Genomic DNA, 25,463 nt, shown 5'->3' on the forward strand with positions numbered 1-25,463 from the left:
AAATAAAAAGTCACATTGAACTGCAGGTGACTGGTTTAGTGCTGTGCCAACTTCCTTTGGGACTGTAAATAATCTCAAGGAAAGAGGGATGTGTTGGGGATTCCTGCCTCTTCCCCTTTCCCGTGCCTCCTCATCCCTCCTTTGCACCCAGCTCCTCAGACACCACTGCCCTCCTTTCTGCACCATTCATGGTTGTCTCACTCTGTCGAGACTTTTCTAGTATGTGAAGTTGATGATGTTTCTACTGACTCCTTTTAAAAATGATTCATTTATTTGTATTTTATATGTATGTATATGTCTTTGTACCACATGTGTGTCTTTTGCCTATGGAGATCAGAAGATACCCTGAAACTGAAGTTACTTTGTGGGTACTGGGCATTTAACGCTGGTCTCCTGGAAAAGCAGCCAGTGCTTTTTTAGCTGCTGAGCCATTACTGCTGCTCATGCTCCTCCTGACTCTTACCCGTGTAGGCCTCCCTTGTGTATGACAGAGTTTGTGCTCTGGTGTTGGATATATAAGGGCTGCGGAAGGTGGGGGTTGCACTGTTGCCTCCCAGAGTGCTGTAACCTGTGTCTACCCCAAGAGAGCTTCCTTGAGGACTGTGCCAAATGAACAGAACATCTCAGATGAGAGAGCACCGTGACCAGGCTTACTCAGGGCTGCTCTACTAGTGGCTGAGGCTTTTGCTAACTGTTCCAGTCCTCTGCCTAGCTCCTCTTTCTTGAGGGTCTGGCTTTGTAAGAGTAGTATATTAAAAAGCACACTTGTCTCTGTACTGCCCTCTTCTTATACATTTAAAGCTGTTTTAAAAATTGAAAGATTACCTTTACAAAAAGGTGTCCTTGAACTTAGCCTAGTGCACTGTCAGACGAATGCTGTGCTGTGCTCGTCCCCACCTGCCTTTCCACCATCTTTTCACTTCTGTTTTTGGCTTCCAGGCACCTCCCTGTTCCTAGGCCTCTAAGCTTCCCTATCTGTGGACTCTACTGTGTGTTGAAGTTTCCTGGTATTTGTGTCCAGTCTGCTATGATTCGAGGGCCTGTGTTTGTCTTGAGTGATACAAGGTGATATAGCTTTTCGAGGTGTATACTCTTAAGATTGACAGGATTTCTGAATGTGCACAATAGCATGGATCTTCCTCACAGTTCCCAGAAAGAGCTGGCTTTGGTGCCTTTCAGCCTCACACTGTGGTGGCAGATGAGTTGCCATGGCAAGTCTTATAAAAGAGGCCAGTGTATAAGATGGTTGCATACTGCTTATTGATACTGGGCAAAGTAAACGTTAAGTGGCTTTGGACTGAAGAGGTGGTTCAACATTTAAGAGCAGTGGCTGCTCTTTCAGAGGATACAAGTTCAATACCCACCATCACAAAGTAGATTACAGTTGTCTGTAACTCCAGTTCCAGGATTACAGACATCTGATGCCCTCTTCTGGCCTATGAGGGCACCAGTCACACGAGTAGTCACAGACATACAAGCAGGCAAAATTACCATATTCATAAATTAAATTGGATATACTTTGTTGGTGGCTAGGGAACCTGGATTCCCTAGACCTGTTTTTTTATGGGTCCAGACCCCATCACAGGTTGTAGTAGTCATAGTCAGAAGTTACTCTCTATGCGTCATGACAGGTCATAGGTGGAGTCTAGCCATCAAGGTTAACCAGTTGAGTTCTTCAGCATGTATCATCCAGCGAAGTGATAGGGACCCTTCAATATCAGCCAAGGTGGATAGAGATGTGGGGTGTAGAGTCAGACAGATGGATGGCCATGGGGAGAGTAGGTAGTTTATGGCCATTGGTTCTAGGTGTTCTTGTTGATCACCACTGGAAGATCTGTTGCACTCCACCTGGTTAGATTAGGTTGTTTTTAACTAAATGCCCCCAGGAGATCCGGATCTAATAATGAGCCAGGCTTTGCTCACTCTGGCCGCCTGTACCTTAAAAGCCCTGTTGAGCTGACAGAAAGGGGAGACAAAGCCTAGGGTATGAACTCTCAAAGTTTTCGGTAGGGCCAGCTACAGCCCAGGCCACAGGAGGGGAGGTTTTGGCATGCTGTAGACATAAAAGCAATGGCACCAGATCTACTGGGCATCACATGCCATTTCTGAGCCACCTTAGTACTCTCTGTCCTGCCTGCTCTCAGAGAGTGACCATGCTATGGCCAGGACCCTAGACACAGGCTACTGCCTCCTCCATATGCCACCTACTCCAGCTGGGTCTCTCTGCTGCTCCTGGGATGCCTGCCTCCTCTTCCAGCTTCCTTTCCCTGCTGGCCCCTGTCCTGGGCCATTTACTACCTGCTTGATCAATAGTAAGTGTCCAAATGAGCCTAGGCTGAGCTCCCTCAGAGAACTGTTGTCAGTTATTCCCAGAGCCTTCCTGACCAGCCGTTCTTAATATGCTCCCCCTACCCCATCCACAAAACTCTTTCTATCTACCCCCCAAGTCATTCTCAGGGCCTGTGGTGGCCACTCTCCCACTTTGGGTGTGTGTGGTTATAGACACACACATTTCCCACCCTGCCTTCTCACAGCCTAGATACCTCTCTGGGGTAGGGGTAACACTGGTGGATATACTGGGCCTGAGCTGAACAGTGTCTGGTACTGGCAAGCTCCTGCCCTGCAGGGTACCCTCACTGGATACCTGCTGTTATCACAGGGGCTGTTAATAAGACATTGATGTCAGACATGCTGGGATTTGTTCTTTTCAAGTGAAAATGACGGCAACTTCCTCTTACTGGGAGTCACCAGCTGGGGCGGAGTTGGAGCCCCGAGGCTTGACTCACTGTCTGCTTCGCACAGTGCCTACCTGGGTAGCCGGAGCTTCCCAGGACCTTTGAGTTGTGTTCTCCATGGAGGAAGTAAAGTCCTGTGCCCTCAGCCTTGTCATGAGATGTAATTAACTCATGTCTCTCTCTTTTTTTTTTCAGTCTGCAACTGTGTCTGATGGTGGTAAGTCATATATATTTTACTATTTTTATTGCCATTATGAAAATATATTTACCATTAGCTGTACTCAGGAACGATGTGTTCTCTGCCTTTCCTTGTGGAAGTGTTTCAGTTGGAGTTGGGCTGAGGGAGCTAGCTTCTTGGTGGCCTAGGCTTGTGTTTGTCTAACATAGCAATAGAGACTCTGTGATAGCCAGCACAGGCAGTATGTTGGGCTGCAGTGCACGCCCCTGCACGCCTGTGATCAACAAGCAAAAACATGCTTGCTGATCCCTTGTACAACCAGCTTCTAAACAAGCAAGTTCAGATCTCCAAGCACTTGCTGAATTTGGGCTATTCTTGAAGTTTCCTTTCAAGAAAAGCGTAGTAGATGAACTGTGTGTGGGATGAAGAAGAATCAAACCCATTCTTTTGTCTTTAAGGAATTTTGTATACAAGGCTCTTTTAGTGGGACTGACCAGGAAGGAAAATCACTAGCCAGGTCTCACTCCATTTCTCTGACATCACCCCTGATTTAAAAAAACCAAACCAAACAAACAAACAAAAAAAACCCAACACTTTCTAAAACTATTTGGAGAGTTTCATCTAGACACTCCTCATGCTTGTAGTATTCAGAGAACTTACCATACTCTCTAGAAACTTCTGTTGTCTCTCTTCATAATTGCCTGCCTTATGCTGGTGCATGTCTCCCACAGGAAGTTGTAGGGAGAGCCTCTGGCATTAGGAAGGAGTGGGGCCAGCAGTTCTGTTGGGGTCACCCTGTGGGAATGGAGGGAAATCCAGCTTGAATTACAAATCTGCTCATGCTGGAATGCAGACCACAGGGAGCCTAGGCATGAGTGTTAGGAGCATATACTTTAGAATAAAGGGGGTTATATTTCCTGTGTTATGTACAATAATGATCGTGTCATTTAATCTGTCTTAAGCTAGAAGCAGGAAAAGCTTCTTTAATGCTAGAAAAGAAGCAGGACGTGCAACCAAGCCTGGGCAAAAAGCGCAGCCTCACAGCCTTGGTTCCCATTTCTCTCTCTGGCAGAGGATGTTTATTCTTGTGGGAAATTCATAGTTGAAAGGTTTCCATAATCCATCAGTTTAATAATATATAATATTTTCATTGACATCCCAAATTTCTTACCTGTTGTTAGGAGTTGGGCAAGCCACCCCTTTCCTATCCGCCGGCATCGCATCAAGTTGTCCCTGTAGGTTTCAGAAGCTCCCTTCTGAAGGTGGGAAGCCCCTGGCTCCCAGCCCCCACTCTGCCTTTCTGAGGAAGTGGTGTCCTGGCCAGGTGATTCCCCTGTCCCTGGGGGCTTTCCGCCCTCTGTCCTCTCCTCCTCCACCTCAGATCCCAGGGCTGTGTCCTGTTCTTTCGAGGTGGGCCTTCTATGGTAGGAGGCAAGGAATTTCAGCAACCAAGCTAGTCAGCCAGGTATGTTTTATTTAGTCACATTCATACTTTTATTATTTTTCTACTTTGAGTTTCTTTTCTGATTATAAGATTAAAATGACAACTCTGTGGCTCACTCTATGTGTTAGTTAGTTCCAGGAGGCCAGCATTATGTGCTATCGTTCCATTGATACTGAAGTGGTATGACTATCACCCTAGTTGGGGTCCCTGGGGCTCAGACCTGAAGGAGAGCCTTTGCCCCTCAGCCTAATTCAGCTAAGACATTCCCTTTCCCAAAGGCACCAGGAGCTCTTCCCTGCTCCCACTCCCCACCCATCCCCCACCCCATCCCTGTGCTCAGCTCAGGCGCCTGTGGAGAAGGGCTAGGCAGAAGCTCAAATGTTTCCACAGAGAGATAGTTTATAGACTTTGTCACTAGTAGACAGGCTCCCATGTGGAGCCTGGGAACCACAGCACTCCACTGCTTCTATGGAAAAATGTGCTCCAAGTGCAGGCAGGGTGAGGGGCCAGTTCAGCACTGTGCCCAGTTGGAGCTACAGCTGCCTCCTCATCCTGCCTGGGCTATGGTTATTAGGAAATCTAGTACTCTTTGGAAGTGTCCAGCAACCAGCTAACCATACCCTTGACATGCATTGACTCCTTTGCTGTCATTCCAGGTCTCGTGTAACATTTGATAACATATGTTCCTACCATGTAATCTCATGCTGCTTTAAGGAAGTTGGGTGGTGCCACTTATGACTTCACTTGCTCAGCGGGAAAGGGCTTAAGACCACTACTGCACCACAATCTGCGTGTTGGCCTTCTGTGGTGGGCAAACTGTACCTAGGATAGCAGATGCTGCTTAGAGAAGAGGTGTCCCTAGCATTTAGAGACTTTCTGATGATACACTTTGTTGAATACCTGTCCAAGCAGAAAACAAGGCTAACTTGGAAGGTTGAAAATGTGCAAACCAAGTGTGAGCTAGGGATGTAGTTCATGGCTAGAGCCCTTACCTAGCCTTCATGAACCCAGGGGTTTTATCCCAACCTCAGGGAAGTAGAAGGGAAGGTGGGGGTAAGAAAGGGGGAGCAAGAAGGGAGGGAACATAAATGTTTGAGCCCCACTGTTAATGCTGGAAGGAGCCTTCCCCCCCCCCCAGACAGGTGTGGGGCTTTCACTGTCTGTCTTCCGTGGTACCTCACCAGTGTGCTCCCCTGGATCTCGCCTCCCACTGTATTCCTTTGTTCTCAGAAGGGCACACACCTTCTGCTGCTTGGGGACATTAAGTGTGCCTTTCACGCTAAAAGTTAAGTAGTTCGGATATGAGGAACATAGTAACTGTAGGCAGACTCTTAGAACATTGCTGCCAGTTTTAGTGTGCAGATAGTTTGAAAGTCCCTGGAGGCAGAGCATTTACAGAGCTTAGAGAGAAGTCTGAAAAGTGTGAGAAGGAGCTGGGGTTAACAGGGACAGGGTGAACTTGTCACAAAGACAGTAACCTCCTGTGGCCTCCTGCTGGGTCAGGGACAGAGCCCCATCCTTTCTATGAAAGGATTCACCCCAGCCTCTTATTATTCCTGCTTCTCACTAAACTAGACAGATACAAGATTCTTTGAACCAACTCCTGAAAATTGCCTTCTGATTGTGTGTGTGTGCGTGCAAACACACACACACACACACACCCTGAGGGGCAGTGGAGAGAGAGAAAGAGAAAGAAAGAGAAAATTAAAGTATGCCATAGAAGTATATTGGAGTGGGAGAAGTTAGGACCATCACCCTGGCATAGTCAGACTGTAGCAGTGTGACATCAGTACCTGGGTGTAGCTTTGGGATCTGTGTAACACCTGAGTTCTCTATACTGTCCAACATCACCTCCACTCTCCAGCAGGCTTGTTAGTCCTGGAATCCACCATTCCCATGTCCTCCTGTCAGACCCTTCAACTCTGTAACTCCCCTGCCCCATCACACTCACTGATCCTTTATATAGATGGGAGGTTCTGGCCTTGCAGTGGCCCTCCCCCACTGTGCCTGTCCTCCGCAGTCTCTCATAGGGCGGCAGTAGTTGTGGCATGCCCACAGCCAACTGGGACCTCCTTCATTTGAGCACAGGGCACCGTTGTCCCAGACCACCCTCTAGTGACCCAGTGGTCCTCCAGCACACCAGGTCTCTCAGCCTCCCGCTGTACTTGGAAGAAGGACCTTGAGGGAAGAGAGTATCCAAGCCTGTCCTTAGCTTCCTGGACCCCATGGGTGCAGGGCTGTAGATGCTGGACACTGGACTAGGCTGGGTCCTAGAGGTTCTTGTCTGCACTCTGGGCTGACCTGACACTTGCTTGGCTGCTGGTCTAGGTCCCTAGGCTAGTCCCTAGGCTCTATCCTGGAGACATGAGCATGCCTTCTCAGAGTGGTAGGAGTACCTTTGTTCCATGTTTTTGTCTCTTTGACCTGTGCTAGGTGCCTGTGGAAATTGCCAGGTCTCCCTCCTTCTGAAGCACCAGCAGATCTTCCCTGAGGAGGCTACTGGGCCCTGTGGATACTGACCTTGAGGAAACTGCTAGGCTCCCTCAGTCTTCTTGTTCCTATTAGTTTAGTTTTTACTGTCTCCAGCTCTAGAGGGCTGCCTAGCCTCTCAAACAACTGTGGAAAACTTGCCTTACCATTTGGTATTCTAAGAGTGACCTTGCCCTTCTGCCCATTATCCTCCTCATGTTCAGCCTCACCCTAAGCCATGGAATGAAGATTTGAGGTCCAAGGCTGCACTCAGGGAGGCCATCTTCCCATCCTGTCTGGCAACTTTGGCTTTGGTCCAGCCTGCTAGCTTCTTCTGTCCTACAGAAGTGGCTGCAGCAATCCATGTCATAGGCGTGATAGACTGACATGGATGACCCTGCTCAGTGGTGAAGGGCCCTTGTTGCCACTAGAATTTGGAGTTAGGTCACATTCACTTTCCGCATATGGCGCATTGCAATTGTGAAGATATTTGGCAGTGACTCCATAGTCTGCAATCCTACAGGAGGTGAGGGAAGTGCGAAGCCCCAGTGGGACCTCAGCTACTGTGCAGCATGTCTGTGGCTCATGGTGCTACAGCCTGCTCTTATACTTTTCAAAACTGCTCAGGAACTAGCGGGACAGGAACACTAATTTGTAGCATGTGGGGTGAAAACAGGTGTTTAACCAGAGCCTTTTATTTGGCTCAGTAGTTCACATTTTTTTATGGCTTTTTTGGATTTAAAATTCAAATGCCAGTCAGACTGTAGACTGTTGGGGAAGCAGGCAGACTTGGTTTCTGCCAAGATGCCTCCCAACACACTCATTTCTTTCTGGTTTTACAAGACATTTGGAAGGAGTTTTTATTAGTAACTATGTTGTGAATTTTTTTTTTCAAGCAAAGTTCAAAAGTAATAAAGCCAGTGACTCCTTCCCCTCCTTCCTCTCCCTCCCCCCCGCCTTCTCCATGTGGGAATCGTGGGTGGATTGGCTTCAGAACTTGTCTCTAGTACACTGGAGTGGAATGGGGTCCCCTTGGTTCCCCTTGGTTTCCCTTCTGTCTTCAGAAGCTCACCTGTGGTGGCTATGCACCCTCCCTTGACCAAGGGGATGAATTCCTTAGATTTGTAAAGACCAAGACTCACCAAAACTAAGCCTTGTGTGGTCAGCCTGAGGCAGAGAGGCCGTATGAGCCTGGCTCTGAGACCCAGGAGGGTAGAGCCAAAGAGGTGATGCCCACGGCTTCCTGTTCACATCCCAAAACTGTCTTGGGGAGCTGACATAGTGTGCTCACTTGGAAAAGCCTTTGCTATGTGTGCCTGTGGCTTGTGCTCTTTTGTTCTACTTTGATAAAATGCTGTGTTGGGTGCTGCCGTCCCTGCTGTCCCTCTTAGCTCTATAGATCCTTTGGCTGGAGAACTGCTTAACCGGAAAAAGACATGAACATCTTAAATCCTCACATGTGGGGATCTTTACAGGATGAGTAGGAAGGAATGACAGAGCAGCCATTCTGTGATGGCACAACAAGGGGACTGACTCTCCAGATCAGTCTGGCACTTCCTGGGAATGTTGCTAAGAGATGTGGTGAGGCAGGAATGCAGTTGTCTCAGAGTTATTTTCCTGGGTGCTCTGCAGTACCAGTTTCTGTGTCAGTTGACCGAGGTGTTTTCCAACCTTGGCATTGAAGGATAACCCTCCTGAAAGAGTCTTTATGTTCATGGCTTGATGGAGTCCCTCCAGGGATTCCTGCAAGAACTGGTTGGATCTGGAACTTCCCCAGACTTATGCAAGGGCTGGCAGCCTTCATCCTGTTGCTCCAAACCATCCCTTGCAACCTCTTGGCTTCATGTTGAGCATGTACTGCTTAGAGTAAGTCATGAAGTATTCCTGGTGGTCCTCAGCTTCCTCCCCATCAATTGTGTCTGGAGCTCCAGCTCCTTGGCTTTCTCTTGCTTTAATCTGTCTCTTCAGCTCAGTGAAGTGTCACTTGTGCGGACCCTTCTCTGCTGTAGTTCCCTATGTGGCTCCTGGCAAATAGGGTAATCTAAGCATGTATATTCTTGATGGCTTTCCTCTCAGGAATGACAGTCTTAGGGTGACAGTGGTCCAGCTTCCAAGGGTCATTGCTACACACATTTAGTGTAATTTTCTAGTGGCGAGTGGCAGTAGGGATCTGGTCACAGCCAGCCCATCACAACCAACATTGTGATTATATGCTTTCACTTTCTAGTTCTAGACCATGATATAGAAAGTTCAAAATAAAATGTGAGTTCAATGTAAAGAGTTCCCTTAGCTTCCCATCCCACAGGATGAACACTGCCTTATAATCATGAAATGCCAGGCCTTACCCCCCAGTATGTCTGGAGTATCCTGTGTCCCACACATTCCAGGCATGGGAGGTAACCAAATCCTCGTTCATTCAGAGCTGGGACCTCACTTTGGAATCCAGCTAGGCCTGCCTTCCTGGCCATCCTGTTACTTTCTCTACCTTTACAAAGCATTCAGTCATGAAAAGTCAGAGCATCGTGATGAAGTGGTAGTGTGGCCCTGACCACTGCAAAACCTGTCTTCTGAGATATCACTGTCCTAGCTGCACTCTGGTGGATCTTGGTATCCTATCTAGCTCTCCAGGGAGCAGGGTGGGGCTCCTGACAGTGTTCTTCTGCATACTGTAGAGTATTTGGGCTCACTTCGTTGGAGGGCTCTGAGTCTGTTAGCATTGTATGGTGTGACAACCAAGGGTATCCTTTAATAAGGATGTGCAGCAATGCTTACCCATACAGGTTTCAGTGTATCCAGTCCTCACCTCAGCCTGGCAGTGGTAATTTGGGCACTGTGTTGTCCCTCTGCATTTGGGATCCAGACATGGAAGACAGAAACCTGCAAGGTCTCAAGGCTGATGAGGAGGACTATTCCCACTATGCTACAAGCTGGTGGAGAGGCAGCACCATTTGCTCAGAGATGTCTTTGTTCCAAGGGCCCAGGGCAGGCATGTAGACAGGACATAGGCATTCCCTGAGGTACCTCGCCGGCTCTGAACATGATCGAAGTCACCTAGGTAGCACTGTATTATGCTTACTCCATATCCAGTGACTTTACCTGCCATAGTTTGAGACACAGGTGGAACATACTGGTTGAGTAACATGGGCTTTTTGGTGAGCCATGCACAAAAGGGATTGGGGGCAGCCTGCAAAGGCCATGTGGAGACAACATATTTCTGGGACAATTTACCACATCCTGTGAGAAGGAAAGCTTTTATGTAAATGTTTTAAAACAAAACCTAAGACTCATGACCTAATGATGGCTTTCCTGCCTTTAAAAAGGCATCCTTTCAAGTTAGTTGACATTAATGGGACTATAGTGATTGATGTCAGTGATCTTTATAACATACTGGAGGCGCTGGGGGCGTCATCTCTTGAGCCTCTGCCTGGTTCTCAGGACACGTTGTTCCTGCCACCTTCGCTCTGGACTGATATCCCATCCCTGCTGTATCACCTGTTGAAAATGAAGCACACACACAGGCAGGCCTTGGTGCACTGTCTCCACCCCACCTGGTCATGCACAGGCCACGTGTACCCACATAACAGCCTCTTTTCTTGTGGATACAACTCCCCATTTGTTTGGTTCACTTGCATTGGCAAACTTGAACATGTAAGCAGCATCTTAGAAAGACTGACAATAGCAGAGGCCCAGAGTACTCCTCTTCTTGGAAACTGGTGTTGTGTTGTGGGAGCATTTCTAGACCATGCTTCTCACAGTTCATAGCAGTACTTGCTTCAGACACCTGAGGTGAATTTTGGTCACAACTTTTCAAGTAATGAAAACTTTTTATTGAAAAGTAACTTAGACACTACAAAGTATACATACCAGCAAGGGGCGGGGGCTGAATGGAGCCAGTTCTGTTGGGGGTCGTTCTGGTACTGCTATATATTCAAATGGTAAGTTCTATACCCCAAGATCTGGTTGCCCCAAGACAAGTGAGAAGTCTCACACACTCCAGCTTTTGTTGTGCAAACTGTGCTCCCTAATTTGAAACTATTAGTTAACTAAAAATGGTTGAGCTGATTATTCAGGGGAATAGAGGTACACAAGTTTTCATTTACCTGGCTTGGGGTCACAGGTAGTGACCATGAAGAGAAGGAGAAAGAAGGGAGAGAAGGAGCTCAGAGGAGGAGAGGATGGGGAAAACAGGAGTTCTCCATTAGTCATGATGGACCAGCAGCACATGCCCAAGTGAAATGACCCCCCAGGACACCAGACTACTGGAGCAGAAATAATCCAGAAAGATTTGAACAGCAAGTATTTGGGGTCCACAGCTGGGGAAGTAGCCAGTCCAGCTGTAAGAAAAGTAGATTAGGGGTGACCCCCAGTAACTACCAAAGCCAAATAAAATAACCATAGTCCAAGCCTCATTCATTTGTAATCTAGACTGGAATAAGCATAAACCAATTATTTTACACAGTTCTCCACTAATGTTGGGTTACCTGCTGCACCTACTTGAACTAATACCGCCATGTGCGCTCTCTGGTGCCTGGCTCCTTTCCATGAACCTGTGTGCTTTCATACCTTGCAGGCCAGTTACCATTCGCTCTGGCCACGGTGTCCTGTTCCACTGTTAAATGGCCACTGTCTACTCTTGCCTCTGTTGATAGCTTCTAAGATGGCTTAGACTTCAGCTGTCACATGGTACTGTAAGACATGCTTTCACAGGTCTCCGCATGGACATCTGTGTGTAACTTGCTCTGATGAGCTGGCCAGGGGTGTGTGGTAGATACTCTCTATTTTCCAGTGTATATACCACCAAGCAATGTATAGGGAACCCCTTTTTTCAGAGCTTCTTGTTCCATTCATTATGGCTACTAGGGTTTGTATACGGCCCAGACTTCTGCTTAGACAGGAATGTCAGTGTAGAGCACTTGATAAACAAAGTTAAGGCTCTGCATTCCTTCCCAGACACTGCCAAAAAATAAACAAGCATGTGGTTGCTGCTTGCTTTTTTGTGTTTCCTCATTTGGTTGGCTTATGTTGCTGTTGTTAGTTAGTTAGTAGAAAATTGAAAAATAAATAATAAATCCTGGGAATGATTCTTGAATTGAAATAGTAAATTATGGTAATCTTATATATTGGCAACTTTTCCATTGTTGTGATAAAATACCATGACCAAGGAAGCTTATAAAAGAAGCTTATTATAGCTTACAGTTTCAAAAGGATGAGTCCATTATGGTGGGCAAACCTGGCTGCAGTGGCAGGCATGTCAGCTGGGACAAGAACCTGAAAGCTCACACAAGCACACAGGAAGCGAGGCAAGACTCTGAACGCTGACAGCCTGCCCCAGTGGTGTTCCTCCTCCAGCAAGGCTCTGCCTCGCAAATGTTCTACAACCTCCCCCAAACAGTGTTACCAGTTGGGGGCTTGGTGTTCAAATACTGGGCCTATGGGAACAGTTCTCCTTCACAGTACAAGAGCTTATATTTTGAATTACACTCATGTTTATTTCCTGTAGATGGCAAAATGAAAGAAGGTATAAATAGCATTTGAGGAAGACATGCAGTGTAGGTACGCCTTGTGCTATCTTCTGATGACAGAGAGTTTACCATAGTCCCAGTGGCCATCTCCCCTTTAAGTAGCACTTTTGTCCTACTCTGCTTGGCCCTTCCTAAGACCATGCCTAATACTAAAATTACTATTGGAATGTTCACATTTATATCTCGGCTGCCCCTGGAGTGTGCTTCTCTGCATGGTGCAGGGCAGGGTTTTTAGCTTCTGCTTTCTTCGCAGTACTTACAGGCACTCAGGTACATTTAGGGTCAGATCAAGTCCATGTTTTCAGAGCTTTGTTTTCAGGGCAGACGACTAGGCACATGAGCAAGTTTGTCACATCAGTGAAGGAGTGGAGCCAAATGACTCACTCCATGGAGGCCAGCGAGGCAGCTGATAGAGTCAGGCTCTGGCTTGGGTGGTCTTAAAATTATACTCAGCAATCAGAAGCATTTCCATTAGAGCCAGGGGTACCACGAGCATATCCATATCTCAACAGCTTAGGTGGTAAGTTTAGCCAAGACTAAGAAGACAGGAGAGTCTTTAGGACTGGAAAGGAGGAACCTCCATATGTACCAGGCACAGCTGGCACCATCCACCTACAGACCCAAAGCCAAGCACTGAGCCAGCCCTGACCTTTAGAACACATGGAGTCCATCAGAGAGAAGCAGGGCCTTCCTTAAATGAGGCGCCTTGTTTATAGGGAGAAGATGAAAATGGGATCTTTGACCCTGACCAACAAAATTTTTAGATTTGTATTTAAAATTTGAGGGGGAAAATGTTTTATGAATCATGACTTAGCAAAGCAGATACGTGTGGCAGCTAGAGTTACTTGCCTTTCACATGACATTGAAGGTTAGCATGACCCAGTTATTAGTTGGTGACATTCGGTGCCTGCTGTGTGTCTGACACTGTCACAGCTTTCCTGTGAGGTAGTATATAGTCATTACAGGGTTTTATAGAAAGGTTAAGTGGCTCTCCAGAGGGGAGTGGAGCTTGCCCTATCCTATGAAGTTATCACCATCATTACACTTGGCACAGCCAGGACACCCTTGGTGACATCGTTTATGGAGAAGCTGAAGCCTTACCTTCTCTTACCTTCTCTCTAGAAGGAGCACCAACTCCCATGTGGGTATGTGGCTCTGCTCTGCTGGCAAGGACAAGTGGCCTGAATGAGGAGTAGCTAGAGTGGAGAGGCCTGTAAATTCTTAATGAGCACCCACTCCCCTTATACTCCATCACCCACTTTCCTCACCCCCCCACTGCCCACTCCCCTCACCTCACACCACTATTCTCTCTTTTCACTCTTACATCCAGTTTTAGGGAGAAGCTGGAGGGAATGCTGGGATTGCACCTGATGCCTCCAGCCAAGGGGCTGCAGATTTGTAGAGCCTCACATGGGACCCCAAGAGGAGAGGGAATAGCCATCACGCATGAGCATGTGTGTGAGGGGTGTGTGTCCTACTGGGGAGCCATCAGAGTCCAGCCAAGCCCTATAGTCAAATAAAAGGTACATATTACATCATGTTTAGGTTTGCATTTAACATTACTTGTATTATTAAAATTATGTGAAGTATAACTATTGCAGAAAATCAGGCTATTTAGTCGCCAGCTGAAAATGTCACCGTGTGCATAGATGTGGGCTTGTCCCTTGGCCTCATGTTACGTTTTCATTTTATGGGGCTGGCCACTGAAACTGGACCTTGCTACTGGAGTCTGTCCTATATATCCATTTGTGACTTCGTGTCCTGTCCAGTAAGCACCCTGTCCTCATCCATGTCCTGCACAACAGCCAGAGCAAGCACAGGCTTGGCTTTGTTGGCAGTGGCTGCTATTGATTTTGGGAAGGATCAGCCCACTTTTCAACCTTCTCCCTGAGCCCAGCCTTTGAATCCTTGGGCTTAGGCGTTAGGCAGTATGTCTGTCTCCTCTAGGCAGGCCCTGATGCCAGGTGGCTATTTCATGTATGGCCACTGATAAGAACATAAAAGGAGAATGTTTTCATGATAATCAAGTTTGATTTGTCAAAATAAAATAACTGTTTTGAGAAGGAATTATCAAGTTAAAGAATCTTGTGGTTCTTTTCATTTCCAACCAGTGTGTAAATCTGATCAAGGCTTGAAAGAGATGGTACCCCTTTCCTGACATGCCCTGGGCCTCTTGTAGTCCAGTGACCCTCTTGGTGGCAGCTGATAGCTCCTCAGCTGAATCATGAAAATACAGTGTGACAAGTGAAGAACTATCGCTCCCACCACTTCCTACACTGACCCTCGCAGCTCCTGTGCTGCCCACTCTTATGGCCCTGAAGGCTCTTGGCATTTGCCCATCTGCTTGGCATTTCTTCTCCTGAAGCACAGTGTCATTTCACATGCTGGGTTTGTTCTGCTGAGCTCAGAGGGATCTGGTCTCAGCTTTAGGACAGCATTTGGGTTTCTCCCATTTGGTTTCCCTGGGGCCTTGAAGAATACATAATCATATACATAGAGTATATCAGCAGTATCCACTGCTGGAGTCCCAAAGGACTGTCTGGCTTTGTTACTCCCTGTGAGCCTATGAGGCTTGGTTGGCTGGTGTGTAGCAGGAAGAAGGAAGGAAAGGGTACTGGGATGCCACCTCAGAGTTTGTGTTGCTTGCTCAGCTGTACCCACCACTGTCCTAAGACCTCAACAACTTCACCCTCACAGTAGGCCCCTTGAATTAGACCAAGAATGTGGGGAATGTGTTCTGAGGAGGTGCTGTGGGGCTCACAGCATTCATCCTGATTATCATCAGGATCTGCCACTGCTGGCTGTGGTTTTCTAAGGTGTTGAGCCAAACGGCTGCCCTGTGGTTTACACTGTGCAGTCTGTAGCAGCTAGAACTGTCCTGAGCCCTCCTCACTGCTTAATATGAAGGGTCACCTGGCTGGCAATGAGAATGAAGTGTTCTTAGCCTGCAGCTCTTGGAGAAAGGTGACAGATACACAGATTGTGGCAGAAGAAATGGGGTGAGGCCAGTGCTGTCTTCTCCATGTCAGTGTTTCGTGCAGGACTTCAGGCAGGTTGAAGGCCTTTCTTGATGGTGTCTTAGCTTTTGGTACAACTCTAGTACTTGGCCATGTAGCTTGGGCTCTGTACTTTGCTCTGGGGCCCAAGCCCTGCAGGTGTTAGCTTCTCCCCATAAGAAAGCCAAGACATAGATATAAGGGATCATCATATTATATGTCACCTAGATCCAAACAGGGCATGTTGGGCTGTCTCTGCCCAGCTTCTCCCTGGGCTAACATTGGCCACACTGATGACCTTGTGCCTGATGTTTACAAGCCATTATGGGGAAAAAAGGAAGTGTACTCACTGAGCAGGTGAAAGGACTTCACAGCTCAGCGCGTTCCATGGGTGGGACTCTGCTGTTAATGTCATCAGCAGAGAGACTCTGGAGAGCTCAGATGCTTTCTGCTGAGGGAATATGTGGAGGTGTCAGAAGTGAAAGGGAGATTGTCCACTGCTGGAAAGGAAGTGACAGATCCCAAAGGGGACCAGAGTATACTTGAGGTGTCAATTATAGTTGAGGGCATCACTGAGATTCATGACCATCAGTAGACAGTAGGTGTGGAGATGATGTGGAGACATACTTCCGAGCTGTCCTCTGTGGGAACCTAGGACAGAGAACCCCTATGAGTTTTTGGTATCAGGACAGTTCTCAGTACATGGAACCAGGACCTTGAAGCAAAGACCAACTCCTAGGGTGAGCAGGGAGAGCACACAGTAGGCCTGCGGGTATGTGTCTGCTTCCCATCAGTGCTCAGTGCATGGGAGAACTCAGAGGGACATGAAGACTACCTGAGAGAGGACTGAGTGAAGAAGAAAGGTACTAAACAACAGAGAGTGAGCCATTGACTAATGAAAACCCAGTATAGCCATGAGAGACAGTCTCAGTGAGTGAGACGGTGGGAGACTGAGGGTCCCTTATACAAAATCTTTGAGACCAGTATTTCAGTTTCCTGACTTTTACCTTAGGTTTTAGGAATATTTGTATGTGTACAATAAGCTCTCTCAGGGATGGGACACTTGTCTTACCCCGGGCTTCATTTGTATTAAGGGTAATTTTACTCAGTGCTTTCATGTGTTTGCAGATAACTGATACATTGTAGAAGTATCTTTGTTCATGAAAACTTCTTGGACTTGGGAACAGTTTGGACTTGAGATTTCTGTACTAAGGATACTTAGCCTATATATATTCCAAGTGGAAAGAGTAACAGTACAGAAAACTGGTGCCTTGACTATAGGATCAGGTCTCAAACTGGCCTGGTGCATACAGGAGAAAGGTGTCTACATGACCAGGTGCTTCTCTCCCTGATGTTCTGAGAAGCCAAGATAAGATGGCTGACTTCAAACTCTCCAGCCCACCAAGGTGCTGAGGTTAGTCCCTGCTCCTGGAAGGTGATTCAAACACTGTGGCAGGAGGGCTAGAGGGCCCAGAAGAGACTAGGGGTCCTGTTGTTGCTCATTCTCATACCCGACAAGACTCCTATGAGCTTCAAGTGGCAGTCTCATGGGCGGTGAGGGTGTCTCCCCGCTTCAGACACTGACAGTAAAGAAGTGGCACAGCAGAGGCTGGGACTTCACAGGTTTGTACTAGAGAACAGTATCCCCAAATCACCAGTCATTCCACTTCAGATCCCTTCCCTTAAATCTTAAATGTCTTGGAGACCAGATTTGGAACTGCTGCGAACTGTGGCCAGAAAGGGCCTGTAGTGCCTGGGTAAAGTCCCAGCTTCAGAAACCATGGAGAACTCACGGGCTCTGCCTCTCTCCCACCTCTGCTTGCCCACTGGTTTATGCGAGAGGGTAGCAACTTGGTTTTCTTTCCAAAGCTGGCAGGCCCAGCTCTGGCGGGCTCCCAGCCCCTTCAGGCTTTTCAGAGGTGTGCTGCCAGTGCCACAGATTTTGCTTTGGAATTGGATGAGTACAGGCTGATTGTTCCTTAAGGGCACGCCCTCAAGACGCCATAGCTTTAGGTCCTCACTGAGAATGCAGATCTCATGTTTATGGGATTTAAGATTTTCAAGATGATGTAGAAATAAGACAGCATCCTGTAACTATTACAAGGAGCCATGCATCCCCATCCCGTGTGTCATCCAGTCCTGTCTGTGTTACCCCCTCAACCCCATTCCCCGTCCCCTGCTGTTTAATGAACTGCAGATTGGCTCCTCCCCAGCACTGGGAGAATAGTGTCTCTGCCCATGTGAATAATTCAGGCCTCCGCAGCAGGCTCTCCGGCTGTGCATTATGCATGACTCTCTGAAGCCACTGCTGGAAGGCTGAAGACTGCCTTTGTGAGGGTCCCCGAGGATCTGCAATAATTCACCCTACCCCCAAGGCTGAACTAAGGAGCCATGTCCTCACCACCCGCGGCCCAAGCCTCTACCCCAAGCCACCCAGGCTGAGCCTGGTATGGACTCAGAAGGGTGGTTTACGGTGAATGGTTGGAAGTATTTGGTTAGATGGCACCACAGTGGCTCTTATCAGCTCTACCCAGGTAAAGTCCCACATCTGTTTGTCAGCGTGTCTTGAATACCAGATAAGGCTGGCTTGTGCAATCCTCAAGTGTGTTTGCTGTGTGTGGGGTCTTATTCTAGATGGGCTGCCACGGGGCTTAGAGTTGAGACTTGAACATTTGGAATACTTAGGATTATGGTTTGGGTGAGAGTGGGCTAAGGCTGTGCACCAGAGAAGTAACTGCACACTGTCAGTCTTAAGGAATTACTGAAACGTGTAACCTACAGCCCACATCTCTAAGCAGTCTCGGCAGCTGTGCTGGCAGCTGTTCCAGTCCTCGGCGAATCTGCCACAAGCTTGAGACACATTCTCACCAGGACAGCATTTGACTGAAAGAAGACCCACAGTAAAATAAACACCTAGAACACATCCACTAAAGCCACCTAGGTGAACAGGTACCACCATGCCGTATCTTCTTCAGCTAAACCTGCATGCCACTCCAAATGATTAACAGTAGAGAACCAAGTGGACAGCTCTTAGCAGGCCAGCGAGTCTCAGACTTGACTTGTGTCAACCTCCTGACCTGGCTATGAACTTCGGGTAGCAGTAGAGGTGTTTGCAAGGAATTTTATGGCAACCTGAGGTGCTGCCTGGTGTCCCAGGTCAGGCTTACCCTGAGATGCATTGTTCTCTATGTAACTAGCAATGCTGCAACATGTTGTCAGTTCTGAACTCAGAAATGGATGACAAAGGGGCGGGAGCTTTCTGTGTGTGTAGCCTGTCAGAAGCACCAAGATTCAACTCACAAGAGCAACTTGTGCCAAGCCTCTAAGAGGACTCTACCTTTACCCCTCTGCTTTGCAGGTCTCTTAAACTCCACTAGCAGCTCTGTTTAAAAGGTTTCTGCATGTCATTCTTATGGATTCAGGAATTGCTTCTCTCTCTCTCTCTCTCTCTCTCTCTCTCTCTCTCTCTCTCTCTCTCTCTCTCTCTCTCTGTGTGTGTGTGTGTGTGTGTGTGTGTGACACCTAGCCATAGCACAGTGTGGCTAGGTGTCACCTCAGCATTTGTATTGTCGTTGTCTAAGTCCCTGTGCTGTGCTGGACTCCAGGCCAAGTCCATGGTCCCACAGCCCCAGGGAGGCATTTTCAGAGCATCTGACACTTCCTCTTATCCTAGGTGAAGTGGTTTGTTGCAGCTGTGGAAACAGTCCCCTCACTGACCACACATCTGACCTGAGTGGGTCTCTAGCCCAGCTGCCAGGAGATGGGTCCTGGGCCCCCTCTTCTCCCACTGTTGTCATTGCCACTTGAGCTGTTTCTGCTTAGTTGCTACACCATCTTCCTCTGTGCCCAGTGTCCGTGCCTCAGACCCTCCAGCCAGAAATCCTGGCCAGCAGTACAATGTGGGATACTCAGTGACATAGTGGAGTTAAGCAGAGCAGTCATTTGCTCCGATTCAGTGTCAGTGTTGACTTGTGAGCCTTCTGGTCATCTTTTGCTTACTGACTCAGTCTGCGCAGGTTCACTCCCATTACAAGCACAACACTTCTGCTGCAGCACTAGGGACCAGTGACCCCTGGCTACTGGGCTTGTCATTATGGTGTGTGCACCGGAACCCAGGTGTTTGAGGGAGTGGGAAAGATCTTGCTGGGAGGGCAGACAGGGACAGGCTGCAGATGAGCAGGGTGAGAGGTCTGCAGGCCTGCATGGAGAATTGCCACCTTTCCTCCAGCATTTGGGTACAGTGACCACTGAGAAAGTGGGTATTTCTCATTCTGAGCTTGTCTGAAGTTACAAACACATTGTAACTCAGAAGCACGAGCCTCATCACCCTTGGAGAGTCACATGGCCTGTGGGTAATAGTTGAGTTAGTTCTGCCTTATCTCCTTTGCCCTCCTGCTCTCCAGCTACCTCCACTGTGAGGAGCACTTGGGACCTTACCAGTCCCTTGTCTAAGGTGAAGGCCACACTGCCAAGGTGCCCGTGTGGTCTGCCAGCGTTTCTGCTCATTTGAGTCACAGTTGTGTGCTGCATTCCTTCCATCACAGGGCCTTTGCATGTGCCCTGAGTTAACTTCTTCCAATTCTTACTTTAGACTTCATTGCTCAGGGGGAGAAGTAGCAGGGGAAAGTTGCCCTGTTCACTTTGCTAGGCTTAGTGGTTCATTTGATGAGGGTGACCTCATCATCAGATGTAGTCCACTGCATCAGCACCCTCACTTTCCATCGGGAGCCCGGTCACCAAGAGCCTTCACTGAGCAGGGTGTGAGTTACACCTGGCCTTTCTGGGATAGTGTCCAGGGTCATAGCAGAGCCTGGCCCCCAACTAACCTTTATACAGTCTTATTTAAAAAAAAAAAAAAGGTAGTATGTGCCCTTGGACCAGAGCTCAGAGGGAGCAGATTGCAGACTGTGCCCTGCATGAGGCACATTGCTTTTGCCTCTGGGGTGGCATAGGTCACTCCATCTCTGACATTCTATGTACCTGGAGGTGCTAACTACCTTCTTTGATGTACAAGTCTTCATACCTGGGCTATCACCCAGCCTGTACAGAGTCCATGACTATAGCCACCTAAGGTGAGGCAGAGTGGTATGGAGCTTGAACTAGCTAGTCTTCCGTGGGTTGCAGAGGAAGAGCCATGCCCATGTGCTTAGGAGCCTGCACCTGTGTTGTGCTTCCTTCTGCCTTCTTCTGGCTCATCCGTCCACATGGGTGCCTTGGTGTGGAAGCAGTGTTCCACACCAACTCTGTCTGTGTGTGTTGTATGTCACCATAGCCCCTTGCCTGGGCATTTTACATGGGGCTCAGATACTGCTGTGCTGTGTTGCAGGAGCTGCCTTCCAGGCCTCTCTCCACTTGGATTTCCCAGTTTTTCTCCACTTGCATTTCACATCTAAATCCCTGGGCCCTATGAGGTCAGCTTTAATGTGCTCTGGAAAGCAAGAGCCCAGCCTGATTTTTTTTTTTCAGATGTGGTTCAGTCCCAGCCTCCACTGCATCTGTCCCCATCTGCTCCTGGACTTGCCCTTCTTCTGCTCCTCTGACCAGTTTTGTCCCACAACATCTTCTTGTCTGTGTGGTGCTATGGCACGTGGTGTTCAGTGGGAATGGGCATGGCATATAGTGGGGACTGGGTGGCACAGTAGGACTGGGTAGAGCCATCCTGACTTTTCCGTGTTTTCTGTTTAGTTTTGTGCTGAGGCTGTCTCACTCTGCTTGTGTAGTAGCTCTTGGGAAACCTGTCAGAACCTGTTTTGGACTTAAATGTGCATTCTGAGAAAATCAGTATCTGCTCTGGTCACTGGACACAGATGACCTTCAGGGATCAGCCATGTGGGATCCTAGCCCCACAGAGTGTGTGAGGTGCTCACATCATGTGTTTGTGGTGGCTGAGTTAACTAGTGAGGTGGTAGCCCTGCACAGTCTCAGTTCCCAGCAATGTCAGCTGCTCTGACCATGCCACCCTGCTAAACAGTGTTCCAGAAGAACAGGCTAGAGCTCCTATGATGTGTCCTGGCCCCAGGCCCTCCCTCTAGTTCTCAGAACAGTGGTTAATGCATAGGCAGTGTTTGTGGGGGGGAGGTGGCGGTCAAAGAAAAATCAAAATTGTCAAAGTTCTGATCTCACAAATCATTTCTTCTGACACAAATATCTGTAGTGTGTCAGCACATGGCTTTCCCTTGTCGCTTCAAGCCTAAATACTGCCTGGCTTTGAACACTCCTGCCCAGTACTGAATCTAGATACCATGCTGATCTGAGGGAGGTATACTAGGAGGCTATAGTCACACCTCTGGTCTGGCTCCTAGCCCTCAGGGTCACCCTCTAGACGTGAGGTATCCATGCTGGGCCTCCTCCAAGGACTCACATTATATTCTGACTTACATACCATCTGCATGCTGTTCCGAGTGTGACCCGAAAGTTTAAGTGTCTGTGTTGCTTCCAGTCCCCTGCCTTCCTCTGCTCCCCTCCCTGCTAGGAAGGGCACTTCAGTGGCTGGCCTCAAGCTGGAGCCTGCTAACTTGTCCCCTGACCACAGGGCAGACCATCCTGAGTAGCAGATGGAGTCCAGTGTGAATATGTGATGTAGCAATGTTTCCTTAATGATGCCATGTGGAAAATCTCCTTAGTCAGCTCTGCTGCCTGAGCCCCTTGATGGCATAGCCCAGTAGAACTTCTGTCCTGCCACCCACAGTGGGCTGGCCTTGTCTCTAACCAGGGTCATCCTCATCTACGGAAGCTCCATGTGCCCTGCTCACAAGAGCAACACATGTAACAACTCTTATAGAGTTTCACTTACACTGACCTGTGGCCCTCCTCTCATCCCTGGGCTGCTTCAAGTGGACAAGGGTGATAGATGGGGTCTTCCTAGACACATCTCTTTATTGTAATATTTTCCTGTATCTGGGTCATCAGTGAATGATCTGCCAGATGACACATGGTTAACTACTCAATTTGGATAGTATGGCTTAATGTTTTCACTGAAAATTGATCTGTACACAGAAAAATGCACAAGCAAATGGGCCATGGATTCCAAATTGCAGCAGACAGTACCTGGAGGATGATGGAGCCAACTGCAACCCCTCCTCAGACTTCACTCAGGGTCTTTTGCTTTGTGCTGCACTTATAAATGCCTTCCTGCCTGCCGTATACTCAGTGCCGCTCTTTCTGCTCCATGTTGTATGCTCACCTTAGGCCATAGCTTCTCTTGTTCATCCTCATGCAGCCCTGTGGAGCTGAGATGTGTTCTTTTCACTGCTCTGAAGTCTAGAAAGCCTTGGCTAGGTTTCAGGTTCAGTGCATGTTGCTCACTGAACGGGCGTGGAAAGTAGAGCTGTGTATAGGCACCTGTAGCCTCCTTGCCAGGAAGGCAAGAGGTGCAGGTATGTCTGTGGTGATCCTGCAGAGTTGACGGGAGCTGACCTGAAGGACTGTATCAGCAACAACAGCCTGAGCAGCAATGCCAGCCTCCCCAGTGTGCAGAGCTGCCGGCGCCTACGAGAGAGGAGAGTTGCAAGCTGGGCAGTGTCATTTGAGCGTCTGCTGCAGGATCCTGTTGGTGTTCGCTACTTCTCTGTGAGTAAGGGGGACTGTGGGGTGCCAGCACTTTGTGTCTAGGGTGCTTGAACTCACTGGGTCATTTCAGACCTCAGAGACTGTGCATCACCCTTGTGAGAGGTGTGGTCATCCAACACCTGCTCCAAGCTCCAAGCTCAGGGTAGAGAGTACATGTGTAGGGGTCATCAGTTCAGTTTCCCCTTCCTGGCCTGCCTCCTGCCCTGGCGTTTCCTGCCAGCCCTCTTCCCCTACCCTCCTCCCCCATGTCTGTGCAGCAAGGAACATCAGAGTCTCTTGACTTTGTCTGGTTTTTTTTGTTTGTTTGTTTTGAGACTGGATCTCACTATGTTACTCAGGTTGATTTGGAACTCATAATCCCCCTGCTTTATCCTTCTGAGGACTAGGATTACAGTTGTATGACATCATCCTAGCTAGAGCTTCTTCAAAATTCTTGGAAATGCATGCTGACAAATATAGCTCTTAAGGATCCAGGAGTGGGAGTGGGGCCATGAGAGAGTGACAGAATGATTACAAGCAGCACATGATGACAGTGTCAGCGTGATATGATGTCATATTTTATATGTTAACCAGAAACTAAAAATGTATTTCTTTAAAAAAAAAAAAGATGACCAGTGCTTAAGAGCTGTGAGGCAGATGGCATGCTCACATGTGCTGCACGGCCTCCATGCCTGCTTTCAAGGCCCTCTTGAAAGGCTCCTTTTCTGCCATGGTGTAGACAAAGAGAGCCAGGGAAAGGACATGGGGACTGGGCTGCATGGAGGGGTTGTGGAGTGACAACTACTCTCCTTCCATGTTCCCTCAGGATTTTCTACGGAAGGAATTCAGTGAAGAGAACATTTTATTCTGGCAGGCCTGTGAATGCTTCAGTCATGTTCCTGCGCATGACAAAAAAGAGGTAAATTGCTCTTCAGAGTAGGGGGTGCTGTGTGAGGGTCAGATGGCACATGGGTACAGTCGATGAGGGGTGCTTCTTACATGACTTTTAAAAAAAAGTGACATTTCTGCTTCAGAATAAAAACTTAAGTGTATGACATTTAATTCTGCCTAAACATAGTCTGCATAAATGCCTTGCCACAGAGCCTGGCAGAGGTGGCACTTGCTGTTGGGATGGGGAAGAAGGGACAGTGTGTGAAGGGACTTGGAGAAGCACTCTAGCAAACTGCACCCTCTACTGGGGCTTAACAGCACCTCTCTAGCTGCCCAAGCCTACCCTGGCCGTGTCCTGTGGCATTTGCTTCAAGGTAACAGCAGTCCTCACAGAGTGGCCTCATGCCTGTTTCTTGTGCACTACACTCCTGTCCTTCCCTGTTGTGCACACTTTGCTGCCAGATCCTACTCTGAGGCCCTTACAAAGCAGCCATTTAGAAATTTGCAGAGGAAATTTGATTCTTCCTGGGTCTTTCTTTTATATTTCTTTCATAAGCCAGAATATAGACAGGGCCTATGACTCAGCTCTCCAGCCCTGAAGCAGAGGCAGCCTTAGGAGTGCTTCAGCGACACAGGTGGGAAATGTGTGTCCAGCCGGTGTGTCCACAGATCTGCTCAGACCTTTCTACCTGTCAGCTCTCTTACAGGGCCCGGGAGATTTTCAGTAAATTCCTGTGCAGCAAAGCCACCACTCCTGTCAATATTGACAGCCAGGCCCAGCTGGCAGACGATATTCTCAATGCACCCCACCCTGACATGTTCAAGGAACAACAGCTCCAGGTGACTTTGCAGACAGTCTTCCATGGGGCTTCCAGCCAAGGCTTGGGGTACAGACTCACTCAGTACGTGCTCTTCTGGGCAGGGGGCTGCTGGTAATGTGGGCATGGTGGCAAACCCATCAGACCACTGGGCTCCAGTCTCAAAAGGATTCAGTAGAGCTAAGGAACAAAAGAAGCCTGTGCCCCAGATAGCCCCACTGTCAACCAAAATAAGGGACAATATCACTTTTTAAAAGTCATAGGGGCTGGTGAGATGGCTTAGCAGGTAAAGGCTCTTGCTGACAAACCTGACAACTTGAGTTTGATCTTTGGGACCTATATACTAGGAGGAGAGAATCAACTTCTATAAGTTGTACCCTGATCTTTATACATGGACCATGCCAGGTGTGCAACACACACACACACACACACACACACAATCTCTATAAATAAATAAATGAAAAAATGAATGAAATATACACACACACATATATATACATATATACATATATTTTTTTGAAAGTGTTTTTAAGTGTATTAGACATTTGACCTACAGAACATGGCAGCTACAGCTTGGCCACACGTTATGACTGGTCAGTGGTCTTTCATGATTGCAGGGCTGACTCTGAGCAAATTCAGTGTCACTTCCAGAATCCTAGAGCAGATGCTGCTGCATTTCATTATCCCAGCCCAGAGAAAGCTTTCTATGCACACACATCGCTGCCACACTAGTGTACCTGAACACTGTGGGCCTGTCTATATACTTGTATGCTTACATGCTTAGTAGTAGTAGCAATTGTCATTTTTACAGGGTCCCACTGTGTAGCTTCACCAGCACGGACATGAAGCTCACATACTCCTG

The 25,463-nt window shown here is 48.1% G+C and overlaps 1 protein-coding gene across 5 annotated transcripts in view; it reads left to right on the top strand.

Moving 5' to 3' along the window:
* Rgs12 (regulator of G protein signaling 12) overlaps window positions 1-25,463 on the top strand; it is a 96,318-nt gene that overhangs the window by 52,400 nt on the left and 18,455 nt on the right. For all 5 annotated transcript variants that reach the window (XM_031341317.1, XM_031341314.1, XM_031341315.1 and 2 more), the window contains 4 exons: window positions 2,931-2,952; window positions 22,744-22,913; window positions 23,719-23,811; window positions 24,480-24,623. In XM_031341317.1, coding sequence (XP_031197177.1) covers window positions 2,931-2,952; window positions 22,744-22,913; window positions 23,719-23,811; window positions 24,480-24,623 — 429 coding nt within the window. The remainder of the gene's footprint in view (window positions 1-2,930; window positions 2,953-22,743; window positions 22,914-23,718; window positions 23,812-24,479; window positions 24,624-25,463) is intronic.

Source organism: Mastomys coucha, unplaced genomic scaffold, assembly GCF_008632895.1.
Source record: "Mastomys coucha isolate ucsf_1 unplaced genomic scaffold, UCSF_Mcou_1 pScaffold22, whole genome shotgun sequence".
NCBI lineage: Eukaryota > Metazoa > Chordata > Mammalia > Rodentia > Muridae > Mastomys > Mastomys coucha.